General features: G+C 40.9%; 1 protein-coding gene across 3 annotated transcripts in view; it reads left to right on the top strand.

Moving 5' to 3' along the window:
* Ctnnd2 (catenin delta 2) overlaps positions 1-20,324 on the top strand; it is an 810,770-nt gene that overhangs the window by 478,593 nt on the left and 311,853 nt on the right. For all 3 annotated transcript variants that reach the window (XM_021182851.3, XM_021182850.3, XM_029469859.2), the window contains one exon: positions 12,953-13,208. In XM_021182851.3, coding sequence (XP_021038510.1) covers positions 12,953-13,208 — 256 coding nt within the window. The remainder of the gene's footprint in view (positions 1-12,952; positions 13,209-20,324) is intronic.

The raw sequence follows: 20,324 nt of genomic DNA, 5'->3' as shown, positions 1-20,324 counted from the left end.
ATAGGCTAGAACATCCATAGTGGTTATTTAAATGTCCAAACTTGATAATTCTTGAGACCTCCCTCAATCAATGGTGTAGCTCTCCAGGATTAAATATGTATTTTTTTTCAAGTTGTACCTAATCACAGGACACACGGAGAAGGTAACGTGTTTCCTATGACCTGTAGTCATTCATAAAATAGTCTGAAGTTGTGATTATGTTGCTAGTGACACTGACCTTAATAGTAAATACAGAAAAATTAGACACATGTTGATAGGGGCATTCCTGGTAAAACCTCACCCAGTCAGGTAAGAGGCAGAAATGGATCTGTTGGTTTCCTGCTGGTAAAGCTTACCCCTTCACTGCAGTACATGCTGCTAACCGCACCCGAGGCGAGGGACTGCCATCCTTTTGTTCACAAGCTTAGCGTAGATCTCTGTAACCTCAGCAAACTGTAGCTTGAGCTAATCACCAAGTGCAGTGCAGTGATTTTGTTAAACTACATGAGATGCTGAATAACATGTTTTGAAGGCAGGGGAAGCGAGTCTTGTAGTTGATTATGGAAATCTACATTCTACTCTTCCACGGCATCGCAAGAGGAAAGGCTCAATGCTCTCCTTGTGACATTGTAAATGGCATTCAATATTAATAACATATATTTAGATTTAGATAAGAAAGTATACTGATTTACGCTTGTCAGATCTCTCACCCTCAGCCTGTCACATCTGCTGCTCTCTGGAGTCGGGCCACTTGAGTATTTATTTATTTATTTATTGCAAATTATCAATTAAGATAATTTTATTTTCACGTATGCCACTTGTGAAAAACACTTAATTTGAATAAAAAAGTAAAACAAAAAGAAGTTTATTAAGCCCCTTGTTTCTATATATGCCTTTAAAATTATATTTTGTTAGTGAACACTTGGAAAATTAGTTACAAAAAAAAAATAGCTACAATAAAAACTGCCATGTACCTAGTTCACATTCTAAGCAGTAGAAGGTCTTCACACTTAAGAGGAAGCGATTGTGATCAGTTACTTTTCTATTTTTTTATTATCTTTAATCTTTTTTTTACAGTCTAGCCATTATCCCCCTCCTGTTCTGCCCTTCAACATCCCGTTCCTCCTCCCCTGTCTCCAAGCGGATGTCCCCACCAATCCTGCCCCTGCTCTAGAGCCTGAATGTCTAAAATGATGTCTTTGGTATACATATATATTTTACTAAATACCAGAAGCATATAATAATAATAATAATAATAATAATAATAATAAGCCGGGCATGGTTGTGCACGCCTTTAATCCCAGCACTCAGGAGGCAGAGACAGGCAGATTTCTGAGTTCAATGCCAGCCTGGTCTACAAAGTGATTTCCAGGACAGCCAGGGCTATACAGAGAAACCCTGTCTCAAAAATAATAATAACAACAATAATAATAATTAATAATAATAATAAACAACTATATCTACTACAGCATATACCCCAAACTGGAAGTGGACACTTTGCCCCTTCTTAGAATTGGGAACAAAACACCCATGGAAGGAGTTGCAGAGACAAAGTTTGGAGCTGAGACCAAAGGATGGACCATCTAGAGTCTGCCATACCTGGGGATCCATCCCATAATCAGCCTCCAAACGCTAGCACCATTGCATACACTAGCAAGATTTTGCTGAAAGGACCCTGATATAGCTGTTTCTTGTGAGGCTATGCCGGGGCCTAGCAAACACAGAAGTGGATGCTCACAGTCAGCTATTGGATGGATCACAGGGCCCCCAAGGGAGGAGCTAGAGAAAGTAACCAAGGAGCTAAAGGGGTCTGCAACCCTATAGGTGGAACAACAATATGAACTAACCAGAACCCCGGAGCTCTTGTCTCTAGCTGCATATGTATCAGAAGATGGCCTAGTCGGCCATCATTGGAAAGAGAGGCCCATTGGACTTGCAAACTTTATATGCCTCAGTACAGGGGAACGCCAGGGCCAAGAAGTGGGAGTGGGGGGGAGGAAAGTGGGGGGCGAGGGTATGGGGGGACTTTTGGGATAGCATTGGAAATGTAAATGAAGAAAATACCTAATTAAAAAAAATAAACTTGCTTTGGAAGTGAAAAAAAAGAAAATAATAATAATAACAATAACAACAGCATCAACAACAACAACAACAGCAACAAAACAATAATAATAATAATAATAATAATCTATATCTACTACAGCATATACCCCAAACTGGAAGTTATTAAAAGTAGGGGTTAAAATGATTACCAAATAGTCATAACAAAATATACCTAGATTGCTTCTTTGTATCTGAGGTTGTTTTATTCATGTCTCCTGTTTTGTACATCCAAGGCTAGAATAACGAACCTTGGGAGAAGAGGTCACGTTCTAATGAGGCCTGTAGGTTAGAGATACTTCTGTCCCCCATTGTTGGCTCTGATTGATGGCAGAGGCATCATGAGCATGCTGGCTTACCTTGCTGCCTTTCAGTGACAGGGAACCTGCTGTAGCTCATTCAGTTCTGTCCCCGAAATATTTCAGACAGTGCTGTAGTGAAACAGAAATCTGATCCGTCTCTTTCACTACACCCACACTTGGAAATGCGGATGAGGGAAAGGTGACTCCATAATTAGGGAAGAACCAAGGTTGGGATCTTTTTTGTTGTTTTGTTTTTGTTTTGAAACAGGGTTTCTCTGTGTAGCCATGGCTGTCCTGGAATTCACTCTGTAGACCAGGCTGGCCTCGAACTCAGAAATCCACGTGCCTCTGCCTTCCAAGTGCTGGGATTAAAGGCATGTGCCACCACTGCCCAGCCAAAGTTGGGGTCTTAAGAACAACAGAGAACACATGGATACTTTCAGGGACATTCTTTAGTACATTTAATATATTTACTAGTCCTGTGGCTGGGCTACATTTTAAGGCACATCCCCTACATCATAAGGCAGACATGAAGATGTGGCATCCGAAGTCACATAGGTTGCTTGGAGCCAGTCTTTGAAAAGTCACACCCAAGCTGCCTTATCCTAGATCCTGGTCTTGTTTGACCTCATGTTTCTAAATACCATTTGAAAACAAAACAGATTTATTTTCACCCATGGAGCTTAATGGCTTTGGACATTCCGTTATTAAAGCTGTGTCTGCTAAGATCCACTGTTTGCTGGATACACTGGCTTATCCAGCATGGCTTACAGGATACTGCGTGAGCACATTTCATTTCACACAGCTGCCTAAACGCAGAAGAAGAAAGTGTCTAACTGAGGATGGGAGTGTCAGAAAGGTCAACGTTACGGATGTGTTTTCAACCTCCTGGCTCTCCTAAGCATCATACTAAGTCCATGGCAACTGTCTCCACGCCCTTCCCTCTTATATGCTGACCTCATTTGAGGGCCACAGTGGTGCCTGCCTACAGCTAATGTGAATAATAAGCCACTCTTAAACAGAGAGGTTGGTAGGGAGATAACTGCACAATCAAGTAACAGCAGATTTCCAATAGCCATTGAAGGCAATGCACATTAAGGCTTTATAGATATCTCCATCACAAAGATGTCTTGAACATTGGTGGTAAAGCTTGTTAGGGCTCTACAGACATCTCCATCACAGGGGTGTCTCAGACACTGGGGTTAAGGCTCTACAGATGTTGCAATCACAGGGATGTCTTGGGAGTTTCTTGTCCCCATTCATCACTACCATTTTTTCTGTTCTTTCCAACCTCCTTCCTCTCTTTCCCCCTTCCACATGGAAGTCATCCATGTGAGTTGCTTTTATATGGGGACTGTCTCAGATACCAGCTTAGACAGTGCCACCTTTCTACTTTCATGTATTCAGATTGTTCCCGGACTCCTGAGCCATGCATGGGCTATCCAACGCTCATGTGACTGACCTCATAAAGAGGTCCATGCTGAAGCATCAGAAAGCCCAAGTCCCTCTCTTCATCTCACCTCCACTGTGAGCTTATGGATGGTGAAACCCATGACAGTTCACTTTTCACACAGCCATTGTTTAGATTCTACAGAGCCAAACACAGTGCATTAAAGCCATACCAGAGGACATGCTCTGAGGAATCCTCCACCAACCCCTATACAGATTCAGCTCCAGCACTGTCTTTCCCAGGAACACCAAGGCACTGCAGGGCAGAGCCCACTCCTTTTTGCAATCTAGTAGAAGGCTTCAGGCTTTAAGGATGACCTTGGATGCATCACTGGTCCCAGATGTGCTATAACTAGAGATACACGAAGAAAACCCATTATCCATCCCCTTACCTAAAGACAGCAGTGATAGGCAGACACCGGCATGGTACTCCAGAAGTACAGAAGCTACAGTTTTTGGAGGCAGCAGTGTCTCTGAGCCAACTAGGCTGCCAGAGAGTAGTATCCCATCCCCATCCATGAGAGCCTTTCCTTTCCTTGAGGACCTACAAATGTGGGTGGTGAGATGCCAAGTAAAGAGGGTTGCATACTGGCAAGTAATAAAGTCAGCCTTGTCCAGGAAGGTTCATAGTATTATCTTGAGGATAGCTCTATTCAGACTTGCATCATATCAGAAGACAGAGCAGTACTGGAAAGAATAGAGCCAAGGATGATGTGTCAACTGAACAGTGACTGTAACGTCATGTATGATGTTCACATAAAGGTTTAACAGTGCCAGAACTTGGAACACAAGAACAATTAAGATGTCTGCAGAAGATGTGCCTCTGTGGACCCATAATTAAAGATTGGCAGCTTCTGCTCTCCGTTCAAGACATTCTCTATCAATTCAAATGGTTAAAAAGCTCTAGAATTAATTTTTTTGGCCATTCCAATTCTTGGCTGTGTTTCACAATTGTAGACAAATGAATTGCTCAATATCAGAGCATGGCATACATTTGAAGAGGACATGTTTGTTTGATAACAATACAAAATGATCAAAACACGTGTGGCCCCAAGTCTACCAGATTCCAGGCTCCTTCCTTGCCTCAGGTTCTCAGTCACCTAAGAGACTTTGCTTGGGTAGTTAAGGTTTCACATAATCTCTCCTTGAACTTCTTGTTCAGCAAGCACATATGCTTGTGTGCATAGAGAATATAACATACCTTTACGTCACAAGACCATCCTTGATGTATAGTCAATCAGCGCTTAAGATCATGGAGAATCTGTTCTGCATGCACCTAGGTTTTAGAGGCAGACCTAGCTCCACATTTGAGACTCCTGTGAAGTCATCTAATGAAGGATCAACTCTAACTTTCTAGCACTGGGCAGCAAGGAAATCGATTCACATCCCTGCTCAACCCCTTTGTGTCAACCTAGGTAGTAGACATGACCCTCACACCCACTGTGTATATGTTAACATTTCCACACCCAACTATACCCTGTTCGATGTCATGGAAAATACTATCAAAAATCTTCAGGCCCATTCAATTTTCACTTGAAAACAAACTTTAGCACATTTTTTTTGCAGTGAACATTTAATGATGAGTATTTAAATGCCCATTTAGAGTATTTCATTTAGGTCATAAAGGTTTATCCAGACATACTGTATATCACTTTCCATCTTAATCTTATTTGGATTCTCTGCAAAGCATATTGTCTTTAAAAGCATGCAGGCTGTATTTTCTGGGCACACACTAATATCTAGTATCCAGCAGACCAAATGGGTTGAATCAGGCAGAGAAAGGTCAGTCAGCCTGGGGTTTAGTCCCTGTTTTACATGCTCTGTTTCCACCGTCTCCTCTGTGGCATGAAGAGCTGGCATGGAGGAATGGCGCGATTCACACAGGTTGTTGTTCGCTGTAAATCAGGTAATCACATGACATCTGCACAAAAGCAAAGTCTGCATGGTGATAATATTGTTTACTATGCTTTCCTCACTTCTAGGCAGGGAACCATTACACACAGAACTGAAATATGGTTAGGGTATAAAACACATGGCTATGTTATAATCCATTCTAGCACACACAGTGTAAATGAGAGGAAATAAATATGTATAGCATTAAATATGCATATAAAATTATATAGATCATGTATATAAAGGCTAAGTGTAGATTCATTCACTTTCTAGTTTGTCTATTCACTTGTTCACATTTTAATTATTAGAACAAATTCTACAAGGCTACTGAAATCTACTGTACATAGCTACCAGGACTGATAAGCAAGAGTAGACATTTCTGGATATTGGAAAAGGTCCTAGTAATTACTTTTCTGTTAATCGGTATCTGTATTTTAAATATGTAGTTTGAAGAAAAAAAAAAAAAACAAGAATTCTTAGAGCTGAACTTAGAGAGAATGTTCAGTGGTTAGAGCACTTGTAGCTCTTGCAGAGAACCTAGGTTCAGCTTCCAAAACCCACATGGCAGCTCACAGCCATCTGTAACTTCAGTTCTAGAGCATCCAACACCTCTTCTAACCTCTGGGCACCAGACATACATGTGGTGCACAACCATACGTGAAGACAAATCCTTCAAGCACATGAAATAAAGCAACTGTGTCTAACACACTCTTTTTAATTGTCTGTGTGATATAAAAAGAACAAAACTGGTCAGCTGTTTAAAAGAGACCTTTGTCCCCCTTTCTCTTTCAAACTTACGTTATATTCACTCATGCTTCTGGCACCCCTACATCTGTTCACACATTTCAGGGGACCCTAATACTCTGCTTCTCATAGAAGCAGCAAAAACAGCCCGAACATTGGTCACAGGAATCCCACTGTGAGTGGGCCCTCTCTTGGAAACACTTCTCTCTAAAGTGATAATGACATTGGAGGTTACAATACCATGTTGTATTTATTCTTGAATAGTTACCCATTGATTATCACTGAGTTCAACCAGTGCAGAAACCTGGAAGGCACAGTTCAAGTCCATAACAGCTTTGCCAAGAGTAGTTCAGATTAAGAGGCAAAGATTTTTTTTTTTACTCCTCAAGTGTCAGACTTAAAGAGCTTCTGGCCACACTATCACTGGGTGATCTTCATGTTCTAATTAGAAGCACAATCCCGTAATTGCCTTCTTATTTGCTTCTTCTGTATTGAATTATCTAGATAACACATGTAAATATATGTTGTGTTTTCATAGTTTTTATCTGTATATATAAATACATGTCAGAACATGAGGCTGGAGAAATGGCTCAGTGGTTAAGAATGTGGGCTACTCTTTCAGGGAATCTCAGTTCACTACCAGCATCTAAACGGTGACTTGCAACAACCTAACAATCTGTGGCTCCAGTTTCAGGAGTCCTGAGGCACTCTTCTGGCGTCTGCCACCACTAGAGACCTACATGATACACAGACATACATGGGTTAAAAACACTCATACATGTAAAGTAAAATGAATATATATAATCAAGGGTTAAGACAAACAAACATAAAAGATAATTTTTTCTTATTCTTTGCTAAACTCCACTTTCTATTCCTCATAACAGTATTTTACCATGAGCCCAGATTTCTGGATTTTATTTTCTTCTTCTTCTTTTCTTTTTCTTTTCAGTAACCATCATTCACAAAGCAATATTTGGATTTACTAACAAGGATACATTGTTCCTCTCTCAAGTGTGGCACACAAAGCATCTCTATTTTGCTTTGACAAACCAAGGTTTTATTTGTGTAGCTTTGCAGAAAACAAACAGATAATTTCAGCAAATGGCACAGGTGTCTGTCAAAGTGTCAAGTCCACTGCAGAAGGTGCAGCTTGCTAAATCCCAGAGAGGCTGGCCATGCAGTTCATGGATTCCTGAGGGCTCATGGGGGGAAGGGGGCTGTTTGCAGAGGAGGTGAGAGGAGAGGAACATGTTTGTGGAGCTGATGAAGTGCCAGCTCCTCCAGATGCCTGGCAGGAGGGTGTTCTGTTGGATGTAGTTACCTGAAGCTCTGGAACTCAGATGGGAGAAAGTGTTTAATGGCAGAAATTAATGAGAAGGTGAATTATACGAAAGACTTCTCATAGAGAAACAGTAGTTATTTATCCATGTTTACAAACAGGTCTGCTTTGTCAGAGATATAAAGAGAGCTAAATATCTTGGCAAGCCCGAGAGGGTATTATTGAACTTTGACTCTTACAGTCTATTCTCATTACCAGCCATTCCACCCCATGAAATACCAGTTGTGACACTTATTTTTCTGAGTCAAGGTTTTGCTCCATAGCCCAGAATGACTTCAGACTCCCAGTATAGACAAGGGTAGGGCTTAAACTCACAATCCTCCTGCTTCAGCCTTCTGGGTATAAGAGCAGAGTTGTCAATCACTATCCCCAACCAATTTCACTTTCTCTAATATGACTACAACTGTCCATTCACTCAGTGTTCTCTGTGTACCCAATATCTAAAATATACTGTGAGTCTGTGATCCTATGGGATAATATTTAACACATTTTCCTTAAATATAAGGAATTTCACCATTGCATTGCTGGGGGTTATAGCTTCTCACATAGTTTGTTCTCCACAGTCATAGGATGTGTTCTTTATATTTATCGTATATAATGTGATTATATATGATTATATATCAGATATATATGATTATATAATTATGTATCAGCTCTTTTGGCACTGATAGATGCTATATATTTTAGCTATGTCATTCTAATTTAATAGTATAGATTTTAATTTAACAGTAGAAATTTAAATTATGAATTTTTATCTTGAAACTCTCTCACTGGGAGCTACACAGAGATTTAAATATGCATTAAGGTCTTCCTGGATAGCGCAGTAGGTAAAGTACTCGTTGTCTAAGCAAGAGGACCTGAGATTGAGTCCCTGTATCCCATAGGGAAAAGGCTAGTTGGTGCTGTGTAACTCCTATTCAAGCACTGGGCCGGCAGAGAAAGTAGGATCCCAGAAGCTCAGTAACCAACCAACCATGCTGGATCACTCAGTCCTGTGTCCTATGAGAGATCCCTGCCAAATAAAGTCTAAGTGAGGATGCCTGTTCCTGAGGAAAGACACGGAAGGTTGATCTCTGGCCTTCACATGCAAACATGTGCTTGCTTGCTCTCTCTCTCTCTCTCTCTCTCTCTCTCTCTCTCTCTCTCTCTCTCTCTCTCCCTCTTTTTCTCCATTTTCATGGGTGATACTTCAGGGGAGCAACTTATCAATGTCAAAATTCCTAATTTCAAAGTCATTATGATTTTAAAAAAATGAGGACTTTGCCGAGTTGCTTATCCATCTCAGATTTTATAGCTCACACCACCATAGCCTAACACAGTAAGACCGTTGATGAGACCCAGAATCTAGACACTTTAAACTTAAGACAACTATATTCATTCTTACATGTTACTTCTTCACATCAGAAAAAGTCAGATGCTTGGAATATTTTTATATAACTTTTCTACATATCCTTTTAATATCAATTTTATAAAAATAACATGAACTAGTTCACACACCAATCTATCATAATTTCTCAGTGTGATTGATATTCAGGTGTTTGATTCTTGTGATTAACCCATCTCTTTTCTCTACCTTTAGTCAACATTCCCTCTCATTCTAATCTCTTTGCCATTATTTAAAATTTACTCATTCTAAGTAACTCACAAGTATTTGTCTCAGTCTAGTCTAGGAATTGGTTATGAGCATAACATCCAGAGACTAGCTACAGGGGCTTAAATTCGTTTTCCATTAGAGACAACGCTGATAGACAGCTTCATCTCTCCAAGCCTCAGTTTTCCCTCTGTAAGGTAAAGCTGCCATGCTTCTCCTTTAACAGGTAGTTGAGAAAGCGTGACTTGATACAGTGATGCAGGAGCCTCTGATGCCCAGCGCAAGGGACCTTTCCCCTTGAGACCCCTTGCACAGCTCCTTTGTGTGGTGCTGTGGATTTCAGCATTGGTTGTGGACTGCTCATTAGTATACCATTTTCTGGGTATTATATATCAGATGCTTTTCCTGCATTAAACAAAACAATAATCCCAGGAGACCATCTGCTCCCTCCTGTTAACTCCAGTCTCATCTTTGAAGAAACCACTACCTTGTCCAGGAGACAACGATGAGCAGAAGTCCAGATCTGACTTCTGACACCAGTCACCCAATGAGCTATATGGTCCTTCCCTGTCAAAGACCACAATGAAAACCTAGCAGGGGCCTGGAGAGTTATCTCAGGGGTTAAAAGCTCTTGTCCCTCTTGCCCAGGACCTGTCACTTCACACAGTGGCTCACAACCGCCTATATATCCAGTCCCAAGGTATCTGCTGGCCTCTCCTGCCATATGCAGGGACCAGGCACCCATATATTGCACAGATAGACATGCAGGCAAAACATTCATATACACAAAAATAATAAAATTAATCTAAACAAAATACCAAACCAAGTAGGGACTTGGGTCTCCATCACTCCTTCCTCATACCTCTGGGCCTTCCTGGTTTGCCATAATAGAATTTCACACTACTGCACACTCTGAGCCTGTTCCCTCCCATTCTTCACAGGTCTGGGGCCATTACTCATCTGTCTTTCCCCAAAACCCTTCCCTTTTCTGCTTTAACTTGGTATCTTCAGACATACTAGGGGACAGTCATTTTGTTCTTCTTAACTATCTTAACATGAAAGTGGCCTTGTGGGCGTGTGATATATGAGTTTGGACATGCATGTTCATGTGTATGCAGGAAGACGTGTGTATCTGGTGTGTGAGCAGGTACATGTAGGTTTAGAAAACAAGCTTATGTGTTGATTGCCTTTGGGACAAGGTCTGGAGCTCACCAATTAGCCCTGACTGGCAGTCCTGGGAGCCCCAGGGATTCATTTGTTTCTGTATTTCAGCGTGGGACTGGCAAGTAGCCTCCACCATGTCCAGGAACCCAACTCAGATTCTCCTACTTCACAACTAGCACATGGTTACCAACTGATTGTCTCCCGGCCACCAAAATGGCTTCTCTACATTGCAATATTATTTCTTGGTCTCTACTATCCGTGCTTTCTTTTGTGAGTCACCAGGATTAACGGCAACTATATGCTTAGAAAAGAATTTATTTTTTGCCTGCAAATAATTTTCAGTAAGAATAAACACTGGCGTTTAGTTTTCCGAATGAAGAGTGTACCTCTATGAAAATGAGGCAGTATAATAAGTTTCTTCTTTTGCCCTTGATTTTCTTACTAGCTTATCATAAATCTCGATGGAAATGAGGTTTTGTGTCTGTGTTCTTATCTAGATTTTAGTGTGGTTTAATTATAGTGTACAGGGTATTGTTAATGCTATTTTAAATTTTTTTATGGCATTTATATCTTGATGGAGATTGAGAATGGGCGCCTGCCACAACTTCAGTCAAATGCAGTTGAAAAGCCGTGTCTAGCAATCACTGTAGCATACTGCCTCTTAGGGAGTGTGGGTGCCTTTTCTCCATCACTGAAAACAGTAGTTTTCATTGTCATTTATACTTGTTTTCCTAAAATGTTTGCCCATTGTTATCATAAAGGATGGAAAATTGATTAGAAAAGTAAAATCCTAAAGTCATGGGTTCAAACCCTGACCTCACACTGAAGTCATGAGTTCAAATCCTGACCTCACATTGAAGTCATGGGTTCAAACCCTGACCTCACACTGAAGTCATGGGTTCAAATCCTGACCTCACACCGAAATCATGGGTTCAAATCCTAATCTCACACTGAAGTCATGGGTTCAAATTCTGACCTCACACTGAAGTCATGGGTTCAAATCCTGGCCTCACACTGAAGTCATGGGTTCAAATCCTTACCTCAACAGGAGAATCTCATCTCCGTTCATTTGAACATTTGTTATTTTGACAGAATTCCTAAAGTGCTCTTAGCAATTGTTTTTTTGATGTGACATAATCACCTTTATGTCTCATTTGGTATATGGGCCTTATGAGAAAAGATGCCAAAAATAAAATATGACAACCTAATTCTTGGGAATTCAGAATTGTGCTGTGTCTCAGAACTGGAGTCTAATTCCATACAGCACACTTGGGTGTGGCATCCCATATCTAGGCACTTACATAACTCATTGTCTGTATGATGTCACCAAGGGAATGTGCTCATAGTGATTGTGGCTGACAATGGCAAGAATAGCAAATACCTCATCACCTCCCACACATAGGAAAGATTATATTCCCCTTTTAATCTGTCAAATTGACATTCGATGTAAATATTTTTGAGAGACAGATAAAAACAGTGGCCCGACATCATCTTAAAAAGACCTCAGGAAAGAAACGAAAATGGAGATTTGGTTTGGAAACAGTGGAACTGATTTTAGTAACTCGTGTGAAATCTCAAAGCAGCCTAGACATGTTGAAGCGGTGCAAAGACTCCAGGAAAAGCTGCATCAGCTCCTTGCTGCTGGATGGCTTCTTCCTCCCCCCCCACATCTACCGGCTCCCTAGTGCATATGTCCCTGTCACAGCTTTCTGAGAAAGAGGGACACGAAACCTTTAGGGATTTACTTTACAGAAAGGAGAAGAGCCCAGCACGGGATGCTGCGGTACTAATTATGCATCTCAAGCCCTCTTCTTTCCACATCCACCCCCAGTTATACACTCTGCCTTCCCTTCCCTCTGCTCTGGAAAATGACTTGACTGCTAAATTTATTACAAACTTTACAAAGTTAATCTGAACACATTCTGAATGCTCTCTGCTAGAACAATAAAGAGCTAATTGTCTGAGCTTCCTTATAAAGTATTCTCCACTGGATTTTAGCGTAACCTCTGCTGGAGAGCAAACCCAGGGCCTTATGCACACCAAGCAGACACTGAGGCAGAGTCACCCATCAAGCCCAGGTTTTCATCTTGAACAGTGTTCATGTGTGGGATGTGTGTGCCTTCCCTTTGATGTCGATTAGCAGTGCACACTCAGCGGGTGTGTGTGCCCTCTCATTATTTTCAGCTTACTTCTGAGACAGCATGAGCATTGACATTTGACTAGATAACCATTGACTACATTGGGTCACCTGTGACAGATTAATTTTGTTTTATTCTTTCGAACCCCTATTTTTTTCTTATGTGTGTAACGTTCCCCCCTGCCTAGACCTGGTTAACCGTTTCTGTGAGCAGGTCCTCAATTTTTTACTTTGTCCCTACTTTCCTGTCCTAGCCCCGTCCTCCCCTGGTGTCGACTCCGTCCCCTTGCAGCGCACAGGCAGCCAACACGGGCCACAGAATGCCGCCGCAGCCACCTTCCAGAGGGCCAGCTATGCTGCGGGCCCAGCCTCCAACTACGCAGACCCCTACCGACAGCTGCAGTATTGTGCCTCCGTTGACTCTCCGTACAGCAAATCTGGCCCTGCCCTCCCACCCGAAGGCACCTTGGCCAGATCCCCATCCATCGACAGCATTCAGAAAGACCCCAGGTGGGTAAAACCATGTTTCTTTACTCTGAGATGTATAAAGTGGTTTTGTAACCTACTTTCCCCTCGGCACGCTGTGAGCTGTTACTGCCTGCTTCTGATTGGCTGAGAATGAAAAGGTTGGCTTTTCTATGGCTTTGTGATATTTTTGTTTGATATGAAGTATGAGCATATAGGATGGACCCCTAGTATCTCGTATGGGTACTACATAAAAACCTATTATAAGAACAGCTCTGGGTGCCTGTGGGTGTGGCCATCTAGTTTGATCTGGAGATATCCTTGGTGAAGTGAGAGCAGAGGGCAGGAGCTGGGCAAAGTCCTCACTTGCCCTTCCGTGTCATGGTCCACATGTGGTCCTGTCTGAGAGAGAGGATTGATTGGCATCCTCTGTCTTTCTGCTTATCAGAATGTAAAGCGCACCCGTCCATATTAGTGCACCCGTCCATATTACTCTAAAATTCGGGAAGTCAGAAGTTCTCTATCACTTTCATTCTTTAAGTCTGAAGATATTTGGGAGGGCTGTTTAGGGAATGGTAAGACATTCGCTGTGGATTGTTAAAGAAATGGTTCTGTGGCGTACGCCTCTTTCACTTTCTTGTTTGCAGAAGCAGCAGGGACTTACGGGGTACCCTGCTTCTGAAGTTGGTCCTGACTCCTTGTGAATTTAGGTAGATACTGTCCCATGTATGCAAACATGCAGATGAGTGTGCTCACACACATGTAACCCTCACCTATGAACTCTAGAGAGGCTGAGAATCTGGTATTGGCTCAGGGCAGGGCTTGGGTGTGATGAGAAGTTTGAAATGAATGTCCAGGCATTTCCCTGACAGAGCACACAGCTTCTTTTGTGCTATATTGAGAATTTGCATGGTTTTCCTTATAAACAGAAATTGCTTCTTCAAACATGAAAGGCAAATGGAATCATTTCTTAGTGTGCCTTGAGATAGCCATCCCCATACAAATGAAACCCACATGGAGGACCCTTGCTAAGTGTTGTGCTTGGTGCAGTCTGCATTGTAAAGCTGGATTATACTAAAGCCTCAGCCCTGACTGCAGGAGGTTGAAAGCGTAGCTCATCCTAGGTACTCAGTGCTGGTATCTGCATTTCAAGCTTTCACCGCCATCAAAAGTCTTTGAACTGAAACCTGCCCTTCATTTTTAAAGCATGTATGGTTGGAACATTCTTCAGAAACTATTTTTATCATTTTTATTCATAAATAGGTAAAAATATATGGAAATTTTAAAAAATTGTGAAAACAGAAGAGTTGGCGCTGTTTGACTTTAACATTGCATATTTAACTTGCACATATATATATACTAATCAACCTCCTGTTGCTCTAATAAGACAGGGACCAAAGGATGCTTGTGGAAGAAAGAGTTAAGTTGGTTACATTTTCCAGTCATAATATATCACTGGAGAGCTCAGGGCAGAAACCCAAGGAGAGTGCTGCTTCCTGGCTCTCTGCTTCCTCACAGGTTAGAGAATGGGTAACTTCATACACAGCACAGAACCACCTGTCTAGAAATGGTGCCATCCATGGTAAGATAGGCCTGCATCAATGAGTAATCTAGACAATTCTCCCACAGACATGCCCACAGGACGTCTGATAAAAACAGTTACTGATCTGAGGAACTTGAGCTCTGATGACTCTAAGCTGTGTCATGTTGTTCAAAGGGTGAATATACTCTCAGTTGAAGCAGGTGTGACACTGTGACTCTGTCCCCTAATTCACTATGTATTCCAAGTTAGCCTCAACCTCATGGTTCTCTGCCACGGCCTCCCAAGTGCAAAGATTATAAGCATGAGCAACTTCACGAGAGTAAGATTTTATCTGTGATAAAAAGGATTGAAATGCTTCATATTAAAGACATTTGGCTTACTAAGGAACTAAGCTTATATTTCTCTGGATACAGTTTAGTGTTTTATGGTGTGTGTTCAAAGCATTTTATTTTATTCAACGGAATATCCTTCCCTTTCTATATTGCTGTCACCTTTACAGGTTTGTATCTTTCTGTATGTTGTCACAGCTCTGACAAGTTATGGATTATGTCACTTATATTTATGCAGTCCCTGCTGTAAACCAGAGAGAGAAGCAGCAGGTAGGAAGGGGAGAGTGGATAAGAGAACCTTGGCCACTAATCTTTATTAGTGCATGGTAAAGTTGTATGTGAATGAGTGCTATGTGGATTGCAGCTTCACCTTTATTTTCAACAATGCTACATCCTGGCCTTAAGTATCTGTGTAAATTCGGAAAAGTCCCAGCATGCTAAGCACCTACCTACAGACAAAGAATAAAAGCAGGAAATCATGCCAAGGACCAGCATAGATTAGTTTTTCTTAATATAAAAGTCAAACCCATTGATCTCCGGAATGAAGAATAAAGTATGGTAATGCCTCTGTGCAAAGTATCCTTAAAGCAAAAGACTCATATTATTGTTGTTATGGACTCAAGAACCATGCAATTCCAAGTCCAAAGTAGAGATATTTTGTACTTCACTCAAATGATAACTTCTCGTTGCTTTGAGTTGTATACTGGAACTATGTGTGCTAGAACAGAGACATCTTTCAGGGCTCAAGGATATCTAGTCTACCACTAGAAGCTATTCACTAGAATCTTTTGAGCCTCTCGACTCTTTTCACACTATTATTATCCATAGTATTCACTAGACTAGAAGCAGTGTTCAGTTAGCAACCTATAGCCCCATCAGCTGAGGATACCTACAAATGCTGTCCAGTATCCAAGTCCATAAACTTCCTGCTGACATCATGAGAGCACCTTGTGAGCTTTGTGTTGCATGTGCCACTATGAGCAGGTTGTTCCTTTTGCATCTCCTCTGGCTTTTTCAGGTGTGGTCCATAGTTCTGAGCAGCTGCAGCGGCAGGGAGCACAAGGAAGTGGTTCCCGTGGCTCTGGGGTAGCTATTTTAAGAGGTGTGGTTTTTGTTACAGTTGTTCAGTTTTTCCAGCATCTGACTCTTTGATATTAACAGAGACCAATTTATTTTCCATTAAAGAGCTATATAGTATTCTTCAGTAAGAAGATTCCAGGCAAATATTGACTTTTAACATAAAAACTTGAAGTCAAGAGAGTCTTATTTGCTCTCTGGTCTAAAGCCCCAGAGATTGTTCCTGAAGGCTGGGAATTTCCTTCTTGATAATACTGGGCTCAGTTGCACTGATTTTGCAATCTTTTGGTCTTTTCTGCTTTTAACTGCAGACTCAAACAAATGTGTGTGTGTGTGTGTGTGTGTGTGTGTGTGTGTGTGTGAGAGAGAGAGAGAGAGAGAGATGTTGACACACATGGAGATATACATGCCAATGTGCTCACAGTAGCCACACACTGGATAACCTGGTATGTTGTTTCTACCTTATTCCCCTGAAACAGGATCTTATTCCGAAGCTGGGTCTAGGCTGGCAGCCAGCAACTCCCAGCAATCCTCCTGTGTCTACCCCTCTCCTAATAGGGCTGAGTTTCTAGATCCTTACAAAGTTACATGTGGCTTTTTATGTGAACTTTAGAAACTTGAACAAAACTACTCACACTTGTACAGCAAGTGTCTTTATCAGCAGAACCATGTCTCCAGTGCCAAAAAAGAAAATTCTCATTTATAAATGCAATTTGGTTTTGGTTTTGGTTTTGGTTTTTGTAGAGAGAAATGCACACTGTAGCATATATTTAGTGAAGACATTGTGCCCAAATTAGCAACTGCATTTTATTGTATGTTGCTATCCTTTGGAATTGTTTTAAGTTGAAACGTTGATCAATAATATAAAATAGGCACTTTTAGGAAAGTATATACTTAAGACTACTGTGTTATTTGCTACTGTGAGATATTATGAAAATTATTTTATGTGAGACATTATATTGACTCAAACATTATTTTTATCCATATCTTATCAATGACTAAACCTCAGTAAAGAACATGTTCAAATGTTTTTCTCATTATTCATCAGTGCATATCACACACATTACACACACACACACACACACACACCTTTGGGGGGAAAATAGAATTCTAAAATGATGCTTCTATAAGGTTATGGGTTAGAATTTTTTAAATTTTAATGCTTACACAATATTACTGTGTAGTTTAGATTAAGCTACTGTGTAGCTTAAGTCTCATTGCTGGGATGTTTGCAACTAAATATGTATAACATTTCCATGATCTACTTCTCTTGGGTTATGCATCTCTGCAGAGCCTAATATCCATTTCCAATGCCCAGTCATCACTCACCTAATTGGAACTTCCAAGTTTGAAAGTCATTATTCATTTCAACCGATAGAAGGACACCTTCTTTGTCCCACCCGGGTCCTGCAGATGGCCTTTCAAACCCAACCATTTACAGAGTCATTGTAGGATATGCTAATCCCAGTGACATTGGTGATTTTAATGGTTGCTGTTGTTGTCTTATGGGCTTTACTTTGGAGATGTCTCCTGTAGTCCAGGCTGTCCTCAAGCCTGCTATGTAGCTGAAGATGACCTTGAACTTCTCATACTGCTGCCCCTACACTGAGATTACAGGTAGTCACTGCTGTGTCCTGTTTTACGAAATGCTGAGAATCAAATCCAGGACTTCATCTGGGCTAGACCAGCACACTACAAGCTGAACTGTATCTCCAGCCCTTTATACTAATAAATGTTGAAACAAAGTCTATATTTCCTATAGGTATGATCTCTGGTCTTGTCTGTTATCTTTGAAATACAGGAGAATGTGACAGTTTCCTCTTCAAAGAACAATTTTGGAGATAATTACATCACCACCACCCTCTACTCAAAATAGCCAGACCTTCTGTTCCTCTTCTAGCTGCTCCTAGCCTCTCACTGTCCTGTCTGGCTTTCTTATCTGCCCCACACCTCAGCATTATTTGTAGAAGAGGAATCAAAGTTATCTTGGGCTACCTACATCTACTGTGGTATTTTCTGCTGGTTAAATGACAATAATGTTAATAAATAACAACCAAAATAATCAAAATTAATTGATAGTATGACTCATGTCTGGTGTTAAGCGTTTTATACCCATGATTTAGTGTGATCATTCCAAGATGTCTGTGGTATAACTCCCTCTTTAATTACCAGTTAACTGTCATGTTAAAGATGCTCCTGGCCATGACTGCCCATCTGTCATCATCCTTAACCATGTAACTCTGTGCATTCTGTAGATCTTCAGAATAACCCACACACAATATAATATCACCAATGACTCTTCATTTTACTCATTAAAAATGTCATTGTTTATCCTCCAAGTCCAAGACTGGGGACAGGACTGAAGTGGCTTGAAGCTTCAGAATTCTGATTTACGTTCATTCACGATACCTCAACTACTGGTTGAAACCATTGGATTTAGTGTCACCAACTGTGTGCATGATGAGTTTTCATGATAATAGAATTAATGTGGGGAACTACTCAACTGTTTTTGAGTCAAGAGAAAGATAATGTTGTTCTGGAACAGAAGAAAGAAGAGATACAGATGGCTTTAGGTGGAAAGGGTAAAGCAAAGTTCTGAGATGATACTTTCTCTCCACCCACCTTGTTATTCCATCACAAGTGAAGATGTGAAGTCCCCTCATTCTATCATACACAAACTGCTCTGGTGTGTCACTTAAGGTCATAAGTTGCTTTTCTTTACCATCTTGCGTCAAACCTTTAATTGTCCACAAAAATGGAGCACTCAAAGTATTTGTCATTGCCAGACATGTGGTAGCTGACTGTCAGTTGTTAACCAGTCACAATTAATTTCCATTGCCTATTGGAAAGCTCTGCAGCGAATTAAGGTCATTAATTTGGAGGTTCTGGCATTGGCAGAGAGAAGATTAGCATTCACAGTCAGAACAGTACATTTTAGTGTGAAGTTCCACTGTGCATGACATAACCTGAAAAGACCAGTAACTAAAAATCTTCTATCTACTGAGTATCATCCTAACCACTTGAATGGGCTACACTAGGTGTGCGTTATCAGGTAGTAAATGTGTTAAGAAGACTACATACATACATACATACATACATACATACACATACATACATACACACACACACACACACACACACACACACACACACACACAAATGGAGGCAGAACGAGAAAGAAAGAGCATCAGATATAGCAGTGGGGCACACTTATATAAATGAAGCGTGAATGGGAGGAAGGAAAGAACATTCCCTTATCCTTGCCAAATCACCCTCTCAATTTCCTAAGACTCTTCCATATGTGTTTTGTCCTTTGCCCATGATTGTTATTTAAATGCCCATATTGGAGCTGAGCTCCCAGCTTGGGAGCCCCTTTAGGGATAGGACACACATTGAAGAAGCTCACACTGTGATAACCAGGCCATTTGCAAGTATCCCTGAAGCACAGCTTTCATGCTGCCATATGCAGCTGCTGTGTACTAAAGGGTGCTGCTAGGGGTGGGTCTCCTGACTTTCAAAGTTAACTGGATGAGCCCCAGTATTTTTTGACTCCACACATCAGTTTATTTTTGAAAGCTCTATGGGTACCAACAGACAGTGGCCACTCTTTTACATGGCCTTGAAGCATCCCCAGTCACTTAAGATACCTGGAAGAGAGACATGAAATGACTTTCAATGTAGGACAGGTGTTTTAATAGAATGAAAGTAGTCTTTAGAAAAAAAAGTTGGTTAAAGATAGATGTTTGGAAACCACTGGCTTAAAAGCCACATTGAGGAAGCAATCACTTTTCTGAAGACAGGAGCAATAAACGCAGTTTAAGGCATTCATATATATATGAATATCTCCACCCCTGAGAGTGTGAAGAAGTTCAATCTGGCCTTTTATTTGCTTTACCTAAATAAACTGTTTTGAGTATTCTTGATGAATAAATGAGTAGAAGTATAATATTTCTTCTCAACATACCTTATGTTCTCCCTAAAAGCAGTATTTACTTTTAATCATTTCCAAAAAAATATATCCATGTGTACCATACTGTATAAAATTAACAGCAATGAAGTTGGAGATAGCAAGCATCCCACATGACTCTCGGTAGCACTGCCTTCTGTTGTTTTTGTCTTTTATCACTATTGTCCATGTTCAATTCAATTGAGTTTGTGTGCATAGCAGAATTATGCAGGGAGGAAGTTTGTGGGTTGGGAAAGCAGAAAGCA

The sequence above is a fragment of the Mus caroli genome, unplaced genomic scaffold (assembly GCF_978045245.1).
Source record: "Mus caroli unplaced genomic scaffold, Mus_caroli_1 scaffold_16, whole genome shotgun sequence".
NCBI lineage: Eukaryota > Metazoa > Chordata > Mammalia > Rodentia > Muridae > Mus > Mus caroli.
This window is presented reverse-complemented; position numbering and strand designations above follow the sequence as displayed.